At 29.5% G+C, this 20,763-nt stretch overlaps 1 protein-coding gene across 2 annotated transcripts in view; it reads left to right on the top strand.

The window, feature by feature from the left end:
- Window positions 1-20,763, top strand: part of LOC144838679 (transcriptional enhancer factor TEF-1-like) — a 46,568-nt gene that overhangs the window by 13,340 nt on the left and 12,465 nt on the right. Inside the window, exons 2-5 of one of the 2 annotated variants that reach the window (XM_078694128.1) lie at window positions 4,310-4,512; window positions 14,070-14,134; window positions 17,955-18,017; window positions 20,550-20,708. In XM_078694128.1, coding sequence (XP_078550254.1) covers window positions 4,335-4,512; window positions 14,070-14,134; window positions 17,955-18,017; window positions 20,550-20,708 — 465 coding nt within the window. In that variant the 5' untranslated portion in view covers window positions 4,310-4,334. Of the gene's footprint in view, window positions 1-4,309; window positions 4,513-14,069; window positions 14,135-17,954; window positions 18,018-18,105; window positions 18,169-20,549; window positions 20,709-20,763 lie in introns of both variants that reach the window. The other variant, XM_078694119.1, reaches the window with a different exon arrangement.

The raw sequence follows: 20,763 nt of genomic DNA, 5'->3' as shown, positions 1-20,763 counted from the left end.
AAAAATTGACTTGGTTAATGATTACTTTGTAAAATATAGTGTATGAATGAATACAGCAGAATCCCTTTTAAGGGGAAAGCTTTAGTGGTGCTACTGTTATGTCATTGCTTATTGAACTACAATAATCAATAACGTAATAATAAGAATAAGAAGTCAAAAGGCATACATCTATCATTATTATTATAAAGTAAATATAACACTGGGACAAACAATATACAACAGAAGTAAGATAATAATAACTTAATGTTTAAAAAAAAGAAATAAAAGTTCACATTAACAGTTCTACAATAATATAAAAAAAACAATTTGATTTAAAAAAAAAAACAACCTAGAATGGAATAAACAAAGGGTAGTTTTTCTATATTTTCATGAATACATTTAAAAGTATTCTTTTTTCAAATATTGCTTAGTCATTTTGCGTACAACTCATATAAAAGTTAATGAACTTTTATTTTATGACTATTTAATATTAAACAACTATTTTTGTTCATCTATTAAATATTGATGGTAGACATAATGTTGAAAGAAAGTGAAAAACCACCTTGGCACCGCTTTTAAATACATTACTTGGCAAGGTATATGAGTAGTAAAACTTTACTGCGTACTGTATACCTAATACTACTGTATAAAACCAGATTATTTGATCACCAATACCGTCAAATCTAAAATTGAGATTCTGCAATAAGTTTTTAGTATCAAATTGGAAAAGAGTGATTTACACGAATCAGTTTATAATATACTGCATATATGAAATTTATATAAAAATTAAAGTAAAGGTTGTGTCCACACCAATTGAATTATGGGGGAAATGGTGTTTGGGCACAGAGCAAGCTTTGTTATTTGACGTATCGTCTTCATGTGATCAAAAACATTCTAATTGGATACAATCAACGTCTTACAAAAAAAAAAGCTACACCAGTTTCCACTCAAGACACATCGTATGCTTACACTGACTATGCAGATTTGTCAGCTTCTTCAGTGTGAACAGAACCTTAGATTGTAAATTCCATTCATCTTTAAAACAGGCCAATTACTGTTTATCAGTAAAATGAATTAAATCAGTTTATAATGCAGTGAATATGTATCCACCCTACATTCTTCATAATTTATTTAAAGTAATTATTCAAGAGACAGCTGTGTAAAATGGAAATGACATCATCTAATGAGACAATTTTGATTGTCCTAAATAATTATGGAAATATCCATTATACCGAAAATAATTTTTTAATGCATGTACACTTGTCTTTGTCGATCTAGTTTGTCTTTACTTCGATTATAAGTTTCTGTTGAAGTTTTCCACACTGATGATAACTTGAAAGTTGGTAAAATATTTTGGGACTTCTTTTTATAGATTGATTGAATTAAAACGTATAGATCTGGAGAATTCTTGGATAATTCCTTAAAAATTATTAATATTCATTTCCAGAAAAATTAAAAACTGTTATCCAGAATGGCTAGATTAGAAGATGCTTAAAAAATATTTTTAAGATAGCCCGACTAAGGGTAGATAGATAGCCCAAAGGGTAATCTTACCAAGTCTATAGACAAACTTTTTCAAAACATGGAAAGTCCTAAAATGCATTTATTTGACAATACAATGTTTTAATAACTACTTTATTCTGTTTTACATTTTATATCTTAAAAAAAAGATAAAGGGAAACTATACAGCACTGGACTGGAGTACCAGGTTAAACCAAAATGGAGAAGCCTCTCCAGACAAATCTGTATTTCCCCATTTTATCCTTAAACAACAATGTTTGAAAATAAAGACTAAATTATAATAATTAAAAAGTTTAACAATTCTGGGAGTTTATGGTATGCCAATTATTCTAAGTATGTTCAGATGATATATTAATAACAGTTTCATATTCTTTTTATCGATTTTTATTATTAAAAAGATGGTACTTTTCATTTATGCTTTTAGGCTGATGAATTCTGATGGGATAGAATGGGGTTATCTTCTGTATTGTTGGTCAAGGCTAGATATAACCTATTATTAATAAGTAAATACCAAACAATCATTCATTCCAAGTATATCATATATTTTAGTAGATGGAGAGCAAACTACCAATTTTGATTATTTCTTTCTTTTCCCAAGCAAAGTATATTAATTACAGTATACACATTTTACTACTATAAATGTTAGGAAATATGCAGATCAAGTGTCAATACTAAGTGACATCAACATGTTTAGAATCATCAACATGTTTAGTATCATCAACATGTTTAGTATCGTCAACATGTTTAGTAGCATCAACATGTTTAGTAGCATCAACATGTTTAGTGTCAACATGTTTAGTATCGTCAACATGTTTAGTAGCATCAACATGTTTAGTAGCATCAACATGTTTAGTAGCATCAACATGTTTTGTGTCAACATGTTTAGTTGCATCAACATGTATATTTTCATCAACATGCTTATTTTCATCAACATGTTTAGTGTTAACATGTTTGGTATCATCAACATGTTTATTTTCATCTTGTATCAACATATTTATTTCATCAACATGTTTATTTTCATTATGTTTAGTGTCAACAGGCTTAGTGACATGAACATGTCCAGTGACATCAGCATCAATGCTGACAACAATGTGTTTGTTTATTGACAATTTTTATCGTATTTTATGGTAGTTTTTAACATTTGCGTGTACTTTCACTGCACGGCAATCACATTAAGATGTGTAATATTCTAGTCAATTTTAATTGTATTTGTTATTGTAAAGCAAACAGATGTTAAAAACAGCCCCTTCGTGTATTCCCGTGTTACGAAAAGACTCCAGTCTTATATTGTCTCATGAATTGACTATTCACAACTACATGCATAACCTCTCCTATGGGAATTCATATGTATTATCTTTATCAGTATTTATTATACATAACAGTACTATGAGGTTCTTAATGATCTGTTATAAAGCAGACCTATTTGTTAGTAAATACTCGACTTGTTAGTACATTATGTACAATAGTTTCACATTTATTTTGAAGAGACGATTATGCAATAAAGCTAAATTAACCTTATTCCAATTAGTATATTAAAAAATGCATAGAATTTTAAAGACATCAAATGAGGAGGTGTTGTAAGTATAGTGACACAACGATAAGTTGTGAAAAGTAATATTAAAGTTGAGAAATGAAGTAAAGATTCTAAATGAAAAGGCTGTACTTAAGATTGTTCTTGACGGAAAACTTTGAAATAAATATGCATCACTTTTGAATAAACACATTTGTCTGGTGTTAAAAAACTCGTCTCCCTCCAATTGTCCAAGACCACTTCGAAGGGGTATTGATAAACTGCGCCAAACCATAGTCTTTGGTCTTTTGATTGGATACCAGATTTTTTTCAGCTTAGAATTGTATGACATAATTCAATGAGTAATTTAAGGAAAAAAACACTTTTTGTCTGTAGATTGGTTACATATTTAACTTGATATTTTTAGCAGGATTGATTAGGTCAGCTGTCAGCTGTTATGAACCTCTATATAACCTTTGAACTCCACAGGGATCACAGAGAATCGTGCATACAACTCTGTAGTGTTTTAGCTATAACAATGCTATACAGTTATCATAAGATCACATAGAATTAAAATCGTAAGCCCCAGTACAGTTAAAAGCGGATTTGATCATTTTTCTGTGGTTTTAATCTTCGTGCTGCTTTTTCAATAAAGATTTTACTCCCATTAACAGACTCCTTGAAAATCAAGATAAAAAAAACTAGTTGTCCAAAAGGTCCGAAATCCAGTCACGGAGGACTTTTGTTTTTCAAAATGTATTAAGAAATAAAAAACACATTTTGGGGAATATAAGTTGGGCGACTTGCTATTTTACTGGGTGTCTTATAAAATTTTACAATACTCCAACTTAATTTTGAGTAAAATTTTAATTGACAATCTTAGTGAATGCCGTAATTGTCATGAAAAATGTTGAATTATTGTATTGTATCTAAATTTTATGGATATTTGATACTTATAATTGAATACAAAAATTATTTATTGATACTATTATTTCTCAATCACAGCAAAAATAAACTCGCAGATAGATCACAAAAAGTCAAGTATGAAAAGTCAAGATAGATATTTAATACTTATAACTAAATACAAAAATTAAACTGTAGTCTCAATCACAGAAGAAATTAGCTGCTACTAGTACTAGATCACAAAAAGTCCGGTATGAAAAGATATGTTACCTCTAATGTAACTTATTACTCTGGACAAAGGTCGATGAAACTGGCTATGCTAGTTTTACATAGCTGTAAATCTAATGCAAAAGTATAACAATATCTTTTTTTTTTTTTTCGTTTTCTTTTCCATAGACTGAGAGGAGTATGAGTTAGCAAGATGACAGACAGTTGGAACCCGAGCAGTCAGAGTGGGAACCTCTCCGACGAGGACCCCGGCAATGATGCGGAAGGAGTATGGAGTCCGGAGATTGAACAAAGCTTCCAGGAAGCATTAGCAATTTATCCGCCATGTGGAAGGCGGAAAATCATCCTGTCCGATGAAGGCAAGATGTATGGTACGATATGTTTCATTTTTTTACGCAAGTTTTATATGAATTCCCAGGGTTAAAATTCAACTCTCCCAATACCGGACTCCTGAAAACTCTCCCAAAACCAGACTTTTCTTGCAGTCCAAAAGGTCCCAATTTCCTCTATACCATTAAAAGCACATTCTAATTATCAGACTTTCTGGAAAACCAGACATATTTGGCCATCCCAAAGTTGACTGTATATCAGGGTACGTCAGAGTTATATTGGATTTTTTTTTTATTTACTCATTTTTCAAAGAATGTATCGATCAAGAAAACAAATTTCACATAACTTAATCACCAAAGTTAATTTGCTTTGTTTACACTCTCTTTTTTTTCTATTGAAGTTAGATAAAGTTTGCGGTTTAACTTGTTTTGCATTCAAACATACTTGGTCTGATATTATATCAATGTTAACAACAGAGAGATATAGAGAGTTTATAACTGATCACATTTACATTGGTTGTTTACTCTGATATTGTTTATATCACAGTCATGTTTAAAATTTGGTAAAACTAACTCTGTGAAGTTATCCAAGTGCGAACAATGGTCAAATTTACCGATGTCCTTTGGTGAAGTTCCTTTATTTAATAATTACCGTTTTCAGTGCGAACAAGGCTTTACTCAATTTTAAACACATGTGCTAATGAATGGACTTTGTGTAACATAGATCAGAGTTAATTAGAGGTAATAATGGGATGGTCTTCAGATTAAACCATTATCTTTATTAACTCCTTTTCAGGGATTGATCATGTCAATTACTTTAGAGATCAGTCATGTTGTCATTTGTAAGCATTTCAATACTATTATTTTATTGCGCATAACAATTCAAGGGTGTTTTAAACATTTTATACGAAAGTAACTTTTACCATACTATCACTCACACCAGGGAAGTTTAATTGGGTTTAGTGGTGTGATACATATACACCAAGCTTAATTCATCCTCTGTGTTAACTCCGATTGAAATAGGCACGTAAAGTAGAAACTTCTTCGATTTGCTAAATAATGGTGATATTGGATTTTTAAAAAAAACATTGATTCAGGCAAAAGTTATGCGATATTTATAGTTATAGTCTAAAAAAAATGCTCTATCAGATCACTCTAGGTTCAACCTGAGTTCATTTCACAGTTTTTGGATCTTTTATATTTTCGGTAGTGTGATGAGGATGGCCTCGGATTTAAACTTGTGTTTCTCTCAAAGTTGATTATACTGTAAATAGAAAATATATAGTTTTATCTCTGGTTTTGTGTAGGTGGCCAAGGTCAGAGGTCAGTTTACTTCTACTGTAGTAGCAAGGAACAAATGTTGATAAACCTGTTTTTCAACCACAAAAGTCGTGTATACAATAAATGCAGTGTGTAACACCTTAGCACTGACCTTTCGGTTGGAGTTTACTTATTACTGACTGCCTAGTAGGATATAAGTGTTGTTTTAAGAACAAGGTTAGCCAGATACGAAAATATGAAATAGCTGGAAACAATTCAACAGGCAATACAAAAAACAACAAATTATAAATATTGGTGTTACACAAAAGGCCGCTCCCAAGGGGGTTGTATGGTTCACCCCAGGGATGGCGGTTTTATACGCCCTTTGAGTACGAACGAATCACTCTGAATCATTAAAGAACAGTTACTGTTTTGTATCTTTAAAAAAAATCTAGAAAAAATGTGGACTTAATTAGTTTTGTAAATATACCAAGAAATCCATGTAAAAGGAAGTTTGACATAAATGAAGTTTAAACACGAGCAATAAAAATTACTCAAACATCTTATTCCAATTAAACCCGATCTGGTGTCTCTGATCGGCTTAGCTCTAGCAGAGAGCCAATTAAATTCAGTTTCTTTTAGTACATATTTTTTCAATCAGATATTTTTGTGTAGTCCTGATTAAAAATGTTCTTAACTAGAAAATATTTAAAAAATTGTTTTAACAATAGATTATACCTGTATATCCTGAACTGAATTTATTAAAATATTTTATCACAAAAAAAGTATGCAATTTGAAAATTTCATGTTTAAATTACTGCAAGTTATAATAAATATTGTAGTGCTACAGTATTATCAATTTTAGATAATCAAAAATTGCATCCTGTAGTGTTTAATTGAACAGGCAACAGTTTAAATTTTGAATATTAAAAAATGAAAGTTTATTAAACCATAACTTATATTAAGCTTATATTATGTTTTTTAAAAAATGTTTTTTTTGTTTCATTTTTCTGTTAAATAATTAATTTCTTCAATGGCTTTACCTAGTTAGTAAACACCATGTGGTATAGAGTGACTTATTTCTTCTTTGTAAAGTAGGCTGTATGAGTCACTTTGTCAACTAGCCAAGATTGATAAATATGGAAATATTTTTTCTACACTGTTATAAATTGTTTTGCGAAAAATAAATATCGGACCGGTAAATCAAATACTTCAAAATCATGAATGTTAAATCTGTTATATAAATTACCGTTAGTTGGTCAACAAAAATCCAACTGCTTTTAAGTCGTCCAACAAATAAAAATGTATTATAGCATCTGTAGTATTACATTACTCCTATAATTATTTTTATATATTAATTTTTCGAAATGTCAACCATGTGGCAACCCATATATAATGTTGTTTTATGTGTATTTTTTTTGTGCAACACCTGTTTGCGATCGAACCGTTTTTCTTAGAGGTATTCTTCGGGTAATGTATGTGAAAAGCGGGAATTTTCAATTAAACACGTCAGAGCTGAACCAGCTGCTAAACTTATTGTGTGCAATTCATAGGTAAGAAAAGTGAATGGTACTGTATATTGGGTGTTGCCTGCTTTTTAGAAAACAAATCTCCTGTATAGTTCCTATGGAGTTGTGTTCATTCAAGCATGATAGGAGATCCATTTGTTTCTTTTGAGTATTAACACAATGATTGGTTTTAACAACTTCGCCTATTCTTTTGACAAGCTAAACCGGCTTTTGTCAAATCCATTTCGTCAACTCAAACAAAAGTTTTTGAAAAGTATGGATAACAGAGAGTTGTGGTTATACAGTTTTTATAGTGATTGAGGAAATAAAAATTGAAAAGTTTAGGGGTCAAATTTAAGTATAAATACTATTCTACATCATATAAGTGCGATTATTTGTAGCTTGCACTGAATTTGTTTCCTTGTTGTAAATATAAAAGATTGCTCCTGGTTAAAAATGTGTTATTTATATAAAATGTATCTCATTTTTACTGATTTTCATTGATTTAACGTCATTAATCAGTAACTATTTGTAATAGAAATAGTATTTATGTAAAATTGATTGTTCCTTCGATCTATTACTTTCCCCTTAAGAAAAATGCCTCAAATTTATATAGATGAGAGTAACTTTTTGTGAATTTCTTATCTTATAACATAAACATTTCTGGTAGCATCCACTTTTAAAAAAAGTGGTTTATTTATTAACACTTGTTCTGCAGTGTTGAAAAATAAAGTAGGTTCAATGTTGATGTAAAGGTTGAAATTTTATAAGCATTAGAAATATAAAACCCGGAGTTACCCTTTAAGTGTTTAGATAATTTTGGAATTGGAAAAAAGTATAGTACTTGGCATCATTAAATTATGAGATTTCATTCTGTGAACTTATGTGCTGCGTACTGTGATGTCTCTTTTGATTGACTATGCAATTGTGCCCTAGGAACTGCTATATTGATTGCTTATTATTGTAGGCCAGAGTTTAGATAGTCTATATAATTATTTTGGATCTCGATCAAGTATAATCCCACCTTATGGTTGTCAGTAAGTTTTATTGTCGCCAATCGCAGGGTTATTTCTTTAAAGGCAATAATTATGTTTTTTTATGGCTATTTGAAACTAATTTCATGATTTGTACAATATTAAAATGTTTAATTGCGTTAAAAATCAATAAATAGGTGCCGCAAACAAGTGATGTTATGAGCATAGTGCTCAATAAGCATCGCAGTCAAGCAAGCTGCAGTAAAATAAATGTCCCAATCAAGTATAGCAACAAAAAAAAAGCAGTAAAAAAAAACTTTAAAAGCATTGTAGTAAGCATCTATTCAAAGTGCTACAACCAAGACTACGCCACCATCTATAAAACAAGCACTGCAGTAAAATGAATGTTGCAGTCAAGTATAACAAAAAAAACAGTAAAAAAAATCATCGTAGTGAAGTAAGCATCTATTCAAGTCGCACTTCGGTGCCAAACTGCTACAACCAAAACTACGCAGCCATCAATAAAACAAGCACTGCAGTAAAATGAATGTCGCAGTCAAGTAAGTGAAACATTAAACATTGTAACCGACACGATCAAATAAGCTGCACAGCGCTACAACTAAAGAAGCGCCACCATCAGTAAAACATTTCTAAATTCACTGAAACCTAAAAAAGGTTGAAAACACTTGTAATAGGCCTAATCAGTATTGTGTCTGATAGGTTTAACCTAATTTATCAAGTCGCAACTGTTTGTTCAGATTTGTTTACTCAGACGGAGACTGACTGCTGAGTGACGTAACAGTATACCAGTCATGTAAAAGCTTTATGTAAACGCTGATTATGATTGGTCAGTGTTAGCTGTATCCACACCAGGACCTGTCAGGTCAAAGCAAAGAAAACATTTTCTATATAAGAGCGAAAGGATGAAAAAGATAGCTCAATAAATTGCCTCATAACTTATATAATATTCGATTAAGCAGTTTTCCAATGGTCAATTTTGTTTTTTAAAATTGTATCCATCATTTTATCTCCTACAAAAGAAATGAAACCATTAATGTCTAATTAAGCATCGCCTTTCTCCCCTGATTTTTGAGCTGCTTCTGTTTTAAAAAAAAAATTTTTAAATTTTATTGATAAAATCACAACATTCCCTGAAATGTATCTATCTATTTAAGGCTGACGCTTAACAAGATTTTTTTTTTGCGTTGGTTCTCCAGAAAAAGCACAATATAGTTTTAATTTAGAATTTGTTTTGACCATAAAATTGCTTGTCTTGGGAGAGTCGACTGCATTTTCTTTAAGCTTATGAATAATAATTTTGCATCATTTTTCTGTTTAGCGATTCATTTATATCATGCTATTAGTTATTAAAGTTTCATTTAAAAGGGAAAAAAAAATTTAATTAAAACAGAAGAAAATATATAATTTCATTATTGTCATTCTACTTCTGTAATTCAAAAATTAATAACTGATATAATGTAGCCGCATTTCCATGTATGCGTGCGTTCTTTTATAATTTAATCTGAATGGTATTTAATTAGTGTGATCTGTTACGATTATCATCATGTTTACTTTTTTAATGAATTTCCAAATTCTAATCTTAAGGAATTAAATTAATCCGACATTGTAATGTCAAATTTAATCAGACAGAATTCTTCTAACCAATGTTCTATAATCTGGATTAATTTAAAGTTATATATAAAAAAACTTTATCTGGGCACTTTTTCGATCCATCAGTGTCCACTTAGTAATAGGTGTGTCCTGAATATTGGTTAGCTGTAGTGTTTTACTGTAAGTACTAAAGACTTGTGAATATTAAGTTTGAACCAATTTTAAAAACTGTTTATCTCAATTGATTCTAGTCTGATCATCAAAAGCCGTTCTGTATACAAGTTTTCTTGGAGCATTTTTTAGATGACATGCAATTGGTGGTCTCCAATTTTACCTCACCGCAGGAGTTTTTTAAATAGCTTGATAATTTTCTTTTTTTACTTTTTTACTCTGCAGATTTTTACTTTTTACAAACATTGTAAATTTGATCGAAATAAACACTGCCAAAGATTTCCCATAAATGATGTGTTATGCTTAATTCTGTGATGTTGATATTCGTATTTGTAATAATAATAATAAACCTAAACTTAATTAAGCAAGTATAGAAGTCAACTACTAAATGGTATTATTAACTACGTAAATGACCCATCACCTCAAAGCGCATGTAACCTGAGCTTCTAACTAGCATTGCTGTGGCATCCCTGCTAATGGCTCAGAATCCACTGTTATTGGACCCTCTTTGTCTTTACATAGAGGGCAGACTACAGTATCAATCATGTGTTCTTGGTTTCGGAAGTAAAAACAATTTGGTATTAATATACAATACTATTAATAATAACATTAATTATCAGTCATCTATCAACTTTCAAGCACCTGAAAATATCGGGCGTCGCCAAAATATGGGTGGAGTTGGACTTAACTTACTGTTAATAACAATTTGGAAACGTTGGTGAAACACTTGCCTAGAGTGAATAAATGACTACTTCTTGAAAAGTTTGTCATACCATATGGAATGCGCCTTTCATACCAAATGTTTACTATAAAAAATGTTACTATAAATGATGCTTAGCTACCTCTATCATGTAATTAAATCGTTTTAGCTCCATATATTGTTAGACCATGCTTTACACCAAGTCTCCCAAAAAATAAATGTTTCCAACTTGGAAACCCTTCTTATCATGGTTTCCTTCAGAACAATTAATGTGTGATTTTTGTTGAATTTCTAACTTTTAAAAACTACTGTGTTTTGTAACCAAAAGTGTTATTGTGTATTGTATATTTGAGTCATTTTTAGAGCCGTGCATAATGATGTTAACTCTGTGTATATTTGTTCAAGTGTCCTTACAATAAAAACATGTTTTTATTTTAAAAGAATATTAACAATACTCAATTTTGGCTCACTGGTTCTATTGTTTTTTTTGTTATTCTATTGTATCACAGCAGTGATGATGAATTTGTGGAGAGGAGATTCCACAACAATAGTTGAATAACCCTGAAAAGCCCAACTATAGTTTAAAGGTTTATATAAGATTTTGACTTCACAAACAGCACTGTTCTAGTGACATTTGACCTTTACACAAATCGCTTTTCTACATTATAAGAAGTATAACAATGATCATGTCTGGGTTTGATGGCTATAAATAATGTTTTTCATCTTGGCCGGTTCACAGTTGTATTTCTTCGGGCGTCTTTGTAGACTTAAAATAGATACTTAATCTTAAATCTTAATGTGCTCACTTTATCCAAAGTACTCCATGTTTTTTAATGATCTCTTGCACTTTGGTAGGGTTACATAGTTCGAAAAACAATTTTCCTAATAAAATAAATTGTTAACGTTTATTGAAATACCAACAAAGTTTAGTTATGTTTTTATTTTCTAAAATAATAGTGACAATGTGTAGTAAAATTTAATTTGAAGAAATGTGTGATAATAATTGCTATGCATAAACAGTTTGAATGGGGTATTTAAGAATAGTTATATTGTATGGCTGGAATATAAACAACGATATTTTGAAAAATAATAGTTACAGTGTTTATAAGGAAAGGAAGTTTCCAGTGATATTTGTTAGAAAATCGTATAAATAGTTTTTCCTACTGTCATATATCACTTAATAATGAAAAAAACATTTTTGTATTGACAGTATTTATGTCATTACTCTGTCTAATTGTTTTCTATTACTTGGACAATAATACAATAATATTGTGTAAATTTCTTCACATACTGTCAAAGAAATATTTAAAGTATTTGACGAAATGAGCATGTTGTTGATACAGTAGCAACATGTGACTTAAATATGATTAATGTTATTATTTTTTGCTGCATAGCGCCTAATAAACCGATTATTTTAAAAATGTAATTTTTATATTGACTGCATTTTCTATTCAATTTTTGCTCCAGAATAACCGTTTAAATCAGTGGGTGGTCGTTGACAAAAATCATTTACCCAAAATGCAATTTTGAATGGGTGTTTTGGACCGGTTATTTTCCGCTGGCTTTTAACCGGTTACCACACAATTGTCCTGTTTCTGCTCCCAAGAAATTGGAGTTAATTTAATCACACCGTTTTTCACTGATTATTTTTATGTGGCAGAAACAGGACCTATATCATTATATGATCCAAAAACTACTGTACCAAACTATCTAAAAAAATATAATTAAATATATTTATTTGACAGAATTAAGTTTACAGTATGATGACATGATTGTTTCTGCAACTAGTTTATTTTTCCTTTTAAATTTCATTTCTGATATATTTTTTTGTGGATTGAAAAAAATGCAATTCAATACAACTTATTGGCCTTTCCCCCTTCCACTTATTCATTCAATAATGATAATTAAAACATAAATAATAGTTTTCTTGCGAGTATTTGACTGATTAAATTTACATAAATCGGGTAACAGAAGTAGAACATATGAAAGCAAGTGCAACAAGTAATTGTCTCGATTCTTATGACTCTAGGACAATAATGTAACGTTAAAATCGGGTCGCAAATGTGACGACGCAAGCAATACATGAGTAATTATGTCGATCTTGATGTGTTAGGCCTAAAGGGTTTATTGTATAAAAGAATTTCAAATTCGGTCATTATAGAATACTCGTAATCCAACCAAAATAAGATTAAATTATATTTATGAATGATTACTTTGTTTTGTCAACCCTAAAGGTATGGTATGGTTTCTTAAGTTCAGAGTGTTGAAGAATTAATATTAAGCAAGGAGTGTACGGTACAAATGCCATCAAAATCTAACATGTTTTCTAACTGGTTAAATGTTGTTTTGTCAACAAGTTTCTCCTTTGAATTAAATCTTTTATCTGGAAATTGACATAAACATACAGAGCTTGGACCCACAGCCTCTGGATTTAGAGTCAAATGCTCTACCTACAGTAACCACTGCGTGTGTGAACATCCACAGTTGTATGTAATAATATTGAAAATAACATTTTATAAAAATATTTGTGGTATGTTATGGAAGTAAACTGAATGTATTGCATATCGAAAATATATGTGGGGAAAGAAAATCAATTTTAGTATTTAATTAAATTAATAAAAATGATAATTACTGTACATTTTTTTTATGTTTGCCAGGTTCTATCTAGGTTAGGTTATACATTGCTTATTATTGTCATCTCAAGATAATTTATTCATATATTCATTTAATCATTGGATTAAGTAATAAAAGTAATTAATACTGTTTGTTATAGATATTCACAATGTAATAAAACTATATGAATAAACTTGATCACTTCTAATTAATTTAACATGTTATTATGATGTGAACTTAAAACTAAAATATGTAAATCAATCTTTTTTAAGAAATGAAAATACCGTACTTATTTGAATAAACGCCTCGTTTATTTGAGGGAAGCCTTTATTTGGGGAGGCATTTATTTTTTTTTTTGGTGTAATATTGGTAACATAATAAAAACCGTAAATATGAATAAATATAACACAATTAATATAAAAAAAAGTGATAAAATACAGTAAAAATTGTATTAACATTGTAGATCATGGTAGTCAATGAATTCTACTACAAATAAAAAATGTCTTATAATACAAAATTGTGTATATAATGTTTTTGAGGAAATAAATAAATGTCTCAGCCTTGGCGATAATGTCTAATGGGGGGAGGCGCATTTATTTAAAGTGTGGTATTTATTCAAATAAATATGGTATTCAATCTCCCTATTCAACGATGGTAACATAACTGCTTGTAAAGTAAAAATTAATCTTCCGTTTCCATCATGAATAAAATGTCGAATAGATGTTCTAAAATGTATATACTTTTTTGTCTTAATCTTTACAGGTCGTAATGAACTTATAGCTAGGTATATTAAACTCCGGACGGGGAAATCAAGATCACGAAAACAGGTGAGGATAATGATTAATAGATATTGATAAATATTGATTAATATGTAATAGTACAGTAATAATAATATTGATAATTTTTATTAGCTAGAATGTTATAAATATGGTATTATGTCATCTGCAAGTTTCAATTTTGAAAATATCTGTCTCATAATGGGTTTTTAATCCTATATTAATTCCTGCCATTCTGAGGTTAAAACATTAATTTAAAATCAAGATTCATAAATATATCAATTACAGTATAAAATATGGTATGCCTTCAATTTCCTTAATGGGGTGAATGTACTTATTTAATTAGTAATTGCAAATACATCAAAATTTGATGCAACACTGCATGTTATTAACGCAATTTACATATCTAAATTTAAAAAAAAAATTTTGATTTTAGTATAAGAAAAAAAATATACACATAACATCAAATCAATCAAATATCATGGTTTGATTTGGATTTTTCTTTATTTGAAAAATGAATTTTAAAATTTGTTCAAAAAGATACATAATATTTTTGTTTAATGAGGAAGTTTATGGTTTATCAAAAAAAAAAATAAAAAAAAAAAATTCCATAATATTAATGTAAACAAAATGTATTAGTACTATAGTAACTGTAGTATAAAAATGTTGACATGGTCCTTAACATTATACTAAAGTCCTGTATATTGTAATGTATAATGAAATTGTCACTTCCACTATTGTAAATTATAAATTCAAATTGTACTCTAATCTATATGAATAATACCCTGACCTGAATATATCGCCAAAGTACAACGTAATCTTAAGACCGACGACAAAATTCTAAAACACAGCTTTGTTACCGATATATCCTTTGACCAATATTGTCTATGTATAATGTTCTGCTGCCATTGGACAGCCTCTATCAGATTTCCGAGCAAGTAATGAAACGATTCAATCTCAAACATTGTATCATTAATCAAATATAATTAATAAGATAACAAGAGATGGAATTTTGAAGTCACAATATCTAGGTCTTAAAGAAATTGCGGATGTCGTATAATCTCTAAATAACAATTGTGATCTACATTCTTCTTGACGCGCCTCATGTCATTGTATCGGAAATTGAACCTGCTGTTGATTGTATCCATGTTTATTAAATGACCTTTGACATTTTAAATATTACAATGAATATTATTAAGTCGCCAAGATATATTAATCTGCAGTAATTAGCTTTTTATTCATAGTGAGATTCCAACATAGTTTTGCTATTTTTAATGAGCAAAATAATTAACTTAATCTTTGAACGACATTGAATCTATCCTAATAAATTATAAATTCAAATTCTATGCAAATCATTATAAATGCCTTTTACCAGTCTTCCAAAATCTAGAATGAAATACAGTAACCGGGTTTTCTTCATAGACAAATTTTAACCTATTAAATTATAATATTTTTATTAACAAAATACAGTAATGTACTCATAATTATTTAAGACACAGTATTAACATTTATATAATTCGTCTATTAATATAACAAATTATTTAAAAGAAAAATAGTTATTTAGAAAATTTCATTAAGGTTCATACAGAACTTTAGAATTTCCTCTGTGTCTGTATATTTATACACAGAATTTATTTATACCAGAATTTATTTATAACAGAATGTTTTACACAAAAAACAACTATCTTGAAACCATTTAATAGTTTATATTATTTTTCATCCACATAACAAATATTGAAGTTGACAATATATTAGGTAACTATAAATATTAAATAGTGTTCGATAAACATTCGTTTAAATTGGCTATTTGGATATTTGGGAAAAAATAAAACTGTACCATTTTTCTTCCCCTTGAAACCCTGAAGCGTGATGGAGTATTGATGGAGCTGAACGGATTTTACCAACAGCTGTCTAGAAACAAAATGTTTTACTATTTTAGAAGGAAGTGTCTGGAATAATAACATATTTTTCTTTAAAAATTACATAAACAAGTGTATTTTCACTTTTTTATGTTTCTCATAATTTTAGAATTCAATTCAAACTTTGATAACTTATATTAATAACTAATTTCATACAGTATTAGTAAATTCTGATATAAATAACAGTTATATTTTTCATAATGTTTGTCAAAAGCTTTAAAATGTTTAAGATCACACTTTAAAAATCAATTTTTATTTGTGTTTTTAATCTTAGTTGCATTAAATTGGCTCCAGAACAATGAAAATGGCAATTATTAAAAAGTTTAATGCATATTTTACTAGAATTTTGACAAGTAACATTAATTAAAAGCGATTCAATTGGGCCTATTCATGCGTATGATTGATTGCAATACAGGTCTCGTTTTAAATTTGCTTTCATAAAATGCGACAGAACGAAGGCTCTTATTTCAGTGCGACAATTAGAAATGTTCCTAGGCTGTGATGGAAACGAGATTTCCGTTGATTGCGTGCCATTATTTGAAGTCTTAAAATTGATGCATATTTTATTGGAATTTAAGCTTTGATGTATTACAAAAAAGAACTAATTGCTAAACATCAATTTTAAAGGTTTTCTATTGATTTTAAAGTCCTTTCTGTAATAGTATATATGAGACGCTCTCATTAATTTCCAAGAGTTGGTCATAAACTTTTATCCAATGAAATCGCTTTAATTGTACTGTTGTTGCTCACATTTAAAAATGAAAATAAATTTTACCTAAATTGAAGTAAAATTTTAAAACAAAGAAACCCTTACACAGTGTATCAATTTAACACCAATTGTTGAGTACCCCATCATTTTTATTATGAAATATAAATATTCTTAATTGAAACATGTGGTGTATATAATTTAAAATATTATGTATGATGACATAAAACATACTTATAAAATATGATTTAACTTATATTTTCTTGAAAGATTCATCTTTCACTTTGATATTAAATGTTATGATTATCTTTTACTATGTTTTATTAGACTTCTTTTTTCTAAAGTTCTTTGGGATTCTTTGTATTGAGTGGTCTGTGACTAGCTCTGGCAAAACATTGTAAAGTTTTCATTCAAAAGTGGGAGTATCGTTGTTGGATACTCTATCACACTAGAAACATGTCAAACCCCATATTAAGGGACACGTTTCTACCACTTTCACATCGCCAGTTTTGTATGTTGTGCACTCAGTGTGAAAAGAGAGTTTTACAAGGCGATGTGAAAATTATATTATTCTTGATTTATAAATTAATAGTTACAATACTTTCAACATTTTGTGGAAGAACAGTGAATTTTGGTATTTATTTTCTCTAACAATTGTGTATCGAAACGAGTTAACAAAATCTCTTGAATATGATTACAATTACAAATGTGTGCCTGGAGCTAGTCTTTCACTCAACAGCTATCAATGTTGTATTGTTTTATGTTTTATTATTATTTATTGTTTTATTTATGGTGTCATTACTTTTGATTTTATTTGGTATTAAAGTCTTTGTAATCCACGCAATATTCTGATCCTTGCATCGTTATGCCATCTGTTTATTCTTCTATGTTTTTGCGTGCAAGCGTCACAGCCGATGCGTATATAAGATCGCTTTACACCCACTACGATCCACATTGTCGCAAGAGCCACTTTTGGTGAATTACCGACTTTCTGCTGTTTGCATTTGTGTGTAAAGTTTGCGTATCTCTAAAATCTCGTTCTTCAAAATCTATTTACATTTGTTTGTATTTGACGTACGCACAAACTTGTAGCTTACGTTTGTATACGTAAACAGCGGCTACTTTACTTTCGCATATTTTCTTCAGTGTAACCACTTTGCTTTGATTTCGTGTTGAAGGCACTTTGTATTTGTGGCACTGGTTTTTCTCTCACGGCTTCTTCTTGCCTTTTGCCTATCTCTCCTAGGTTTCTAGCCATATACAAGTGTTAGCCAGGCGCAAGGCCAGGGAGCTACAGGCAATGTGTAAGGTAGGCTATTAGCACGGCTTGCATTTTATTACATTCAACCTACCTGCATGTCTTAGAATGTGTTTTTGATTTTCTGCTTTTTGATCAGGTTTCGAGTCATATGCAAGTACTTGCGAAGCGCAAGTCCAGAGACGTCAAGCGAACGATAAAGGTAACATCATGTTTACATTCATTTATCAAAAAACCAAAGGTTGCGTTAAAATTAAAAATGAGATTTTTTTCCCAACAAATCTTTCAACTTTTTCAGTTTCTCCCGGAAGGTCGTGTTATACAAATTTAACTGAAAGTATAAATTGTTCTTTTGTGTTTGTTCTCCTTTGACCTGACTAAAACCTTTGAATCCGCATTTAAAACCACAAATAATTTAAGTCCTATGTGAGGCATTATATTGTTAATCCTAAAATTAACAGCTTTCCATTATTCATGATTTACTTTAAAAAGTAACAAACGTCTAATTGTTCTTATTTTTGTAATTAATGAAAATATATTAAATTGTACTTTTTAAATTATCACACTATTAATTTAAAATTTGTGTAAATAGTGTATTATTTATAATAATATTTTTTCATCTACTGTATATGGAAACTACTTAAATTAGAGAAAAAAAAACTTCAATTTCAATTTGATTTCCAATATAATATATGCAAGATAGATATTAGATATTATTTTTTTGATTATTAATTATATGTATTTGTAGATTGTTTCTAATTAAATTCATATGATACATATAACATTATATTGTATAGAGAGCCTGCATGTAACTAATTTGCACTCAATTGTCTTAGTATTCACATTTTTTATGTTAGTAATCAGATTTCATTACATAACATACAGTAATCATCATTATTTCAGAAATTTTAAAGATTTTAACAATATCATTTTTCATAATCTAAGAATTATTTCTTAAAATGTTCAACCAATGCCAATTACTGTGTTACATTTACTGTAAAATTTTACTTACAATAGTTGTGTTCACACGTGCTATTGAGTCAAGCGTGCATAGAACAGAGTTAATCTGATCAGAGTAACAACTATGTCTATGTCCTTCTCCATAAGTTGATATATAACTTTAATTTTTCTCCGATATAACTCTGATTGATTTTTTAATGAAATATTGGAGAAGTAGTAGGATGGTGTATATTGGATGTTTAACCCTTCTGTATTTTGCGTTTAAACAAACAAGCTAAACCAGTAAGATTGACTATTTAACTCCCATAGAGAAAATAGCTTGTAGAACTTATATCAAGCCTAATAATCTTCAATCATATTTATTACTAATTATTAGTTATAAATTCTAATATATTGTATTTTACATTATTTTTATACACATAAAAAATGATTTATGTAAATTTCTAATCAAATTTTCTTATTTCAGTGATTTATTTGTTTAATTTTCATGAAGATTTTTCAACTGATGGTTATTAACTTGATTATTCATTTATTTATTTATTTAATAGACTAGTTTAGGGTTGACGCAACCTGTATTATTCTTATAACATAAGAACCGTGGTTCCCGTAGGGGTCTGGTTTAAAAATAAAAGTTCCTTACACATCATTTGATATTATGTTCATTCTATATAGTGTAGTTCAAATAGGGCTAATATAATTTAATGTTATTAGTCAATTCTTCCTAAAACTCTGTCTACACTATCAAACCAAATATGGTAGTGGTATGATGTCATCATGTCCATATATGGGCAGGTCAAATTTTTTGTCACATAAAGTTTGATAGTGATCAAGCACATAATATGCTTGCAATAAAAAAAAGATTAAACATGAGGGCAAGTAGATTTCTCTTGGTCATATGGTAACCTGTATCTTCAGTTTTTGCCTACCACTTGAAACAGAAATTGAAAGAAATAAAGAAATGGTTTACATATCTAGAAATGTTGTTTTATATCAAATTGGAAAGTACAAAAAGGGTGTTTTTTTTTAAATGCTAGATCCAGCCTGGATATCAGAATCTTGATTACAATTGCCTAGTAACATGGCCAGCATAATGCCATTTCTGCTTATTCATTTGTTCTATAGTTTTATATTGGATACTGTATAAAGAAGGGCATTTTTCTTTTCCCTGGATCCGGTGTGGATATTCCACTTATATCTACCTATTACGAAAACCTTGAATACAATAAAGTACTTGCTTTGCTGACCAGCATATGTCATTTTGTTCTTATTTAGTTGTCCTATTTGTATAGTTTTATTTGATAATGGTTAATACCACTTTCACATTAAACCACTGTGAATGTAGGAATAAATTTGATTGGTTGATAATTCTATAATAAATATTGTAGCATGACATGTAGGTTGTTTACAAAAATCTGTTCCCAGTTTTTATTTATAGACTTAGATTTACCTAACATTCTTAGCAACAAAATCATCTTAAGTTAGTTTTAAATCAACAATTTTATATAGGTCTTTTCACTTAAGCACTTCTAAAATGTCTTGACTTAAGTAAAAAGATTGATAGCCCAGTTGTGAAGGTTAGGAATAATATTCTTAGATTGTAATACAGTGTTGTCTTTTCTGTAGGATCAAGCTGCCAAAGATAAAGCACTCCAAAGTATGGCCGCCATGTCTTCAGCTCAAATTGTCTCCGCAACCGCCATCCATAATAAAGCAGTACCACATGGTTTACCTGGTGTTATTGGACCATCACCTTTACGATCACCATATACCACTGGTCCACCGGTAAGAATATCAAGCTTTTGTTTTGGGAAGGTAGACGAAGAAAACGGTAATTTAA

The sequence above is a fragment of the Antedon bifida genome, chromosome 1 (assembly GCF_963402885.1).
Source record: "Antedon bifida chromosome 1, ecAntBifi1.1, whole genome shotgun sequence".
Classification (NCBI taxonomy): Eukaryota; Metazoa; Echinodermata; class Crinoidea; order Comatulida; family Antedonidae; genus Antedon; species Antedon bifida.
The sequence above is the reverse complement of the archived record's forward strand: the minus strand, read 5'-3'. Positions and strand labels throughout refer to the sequence as shown.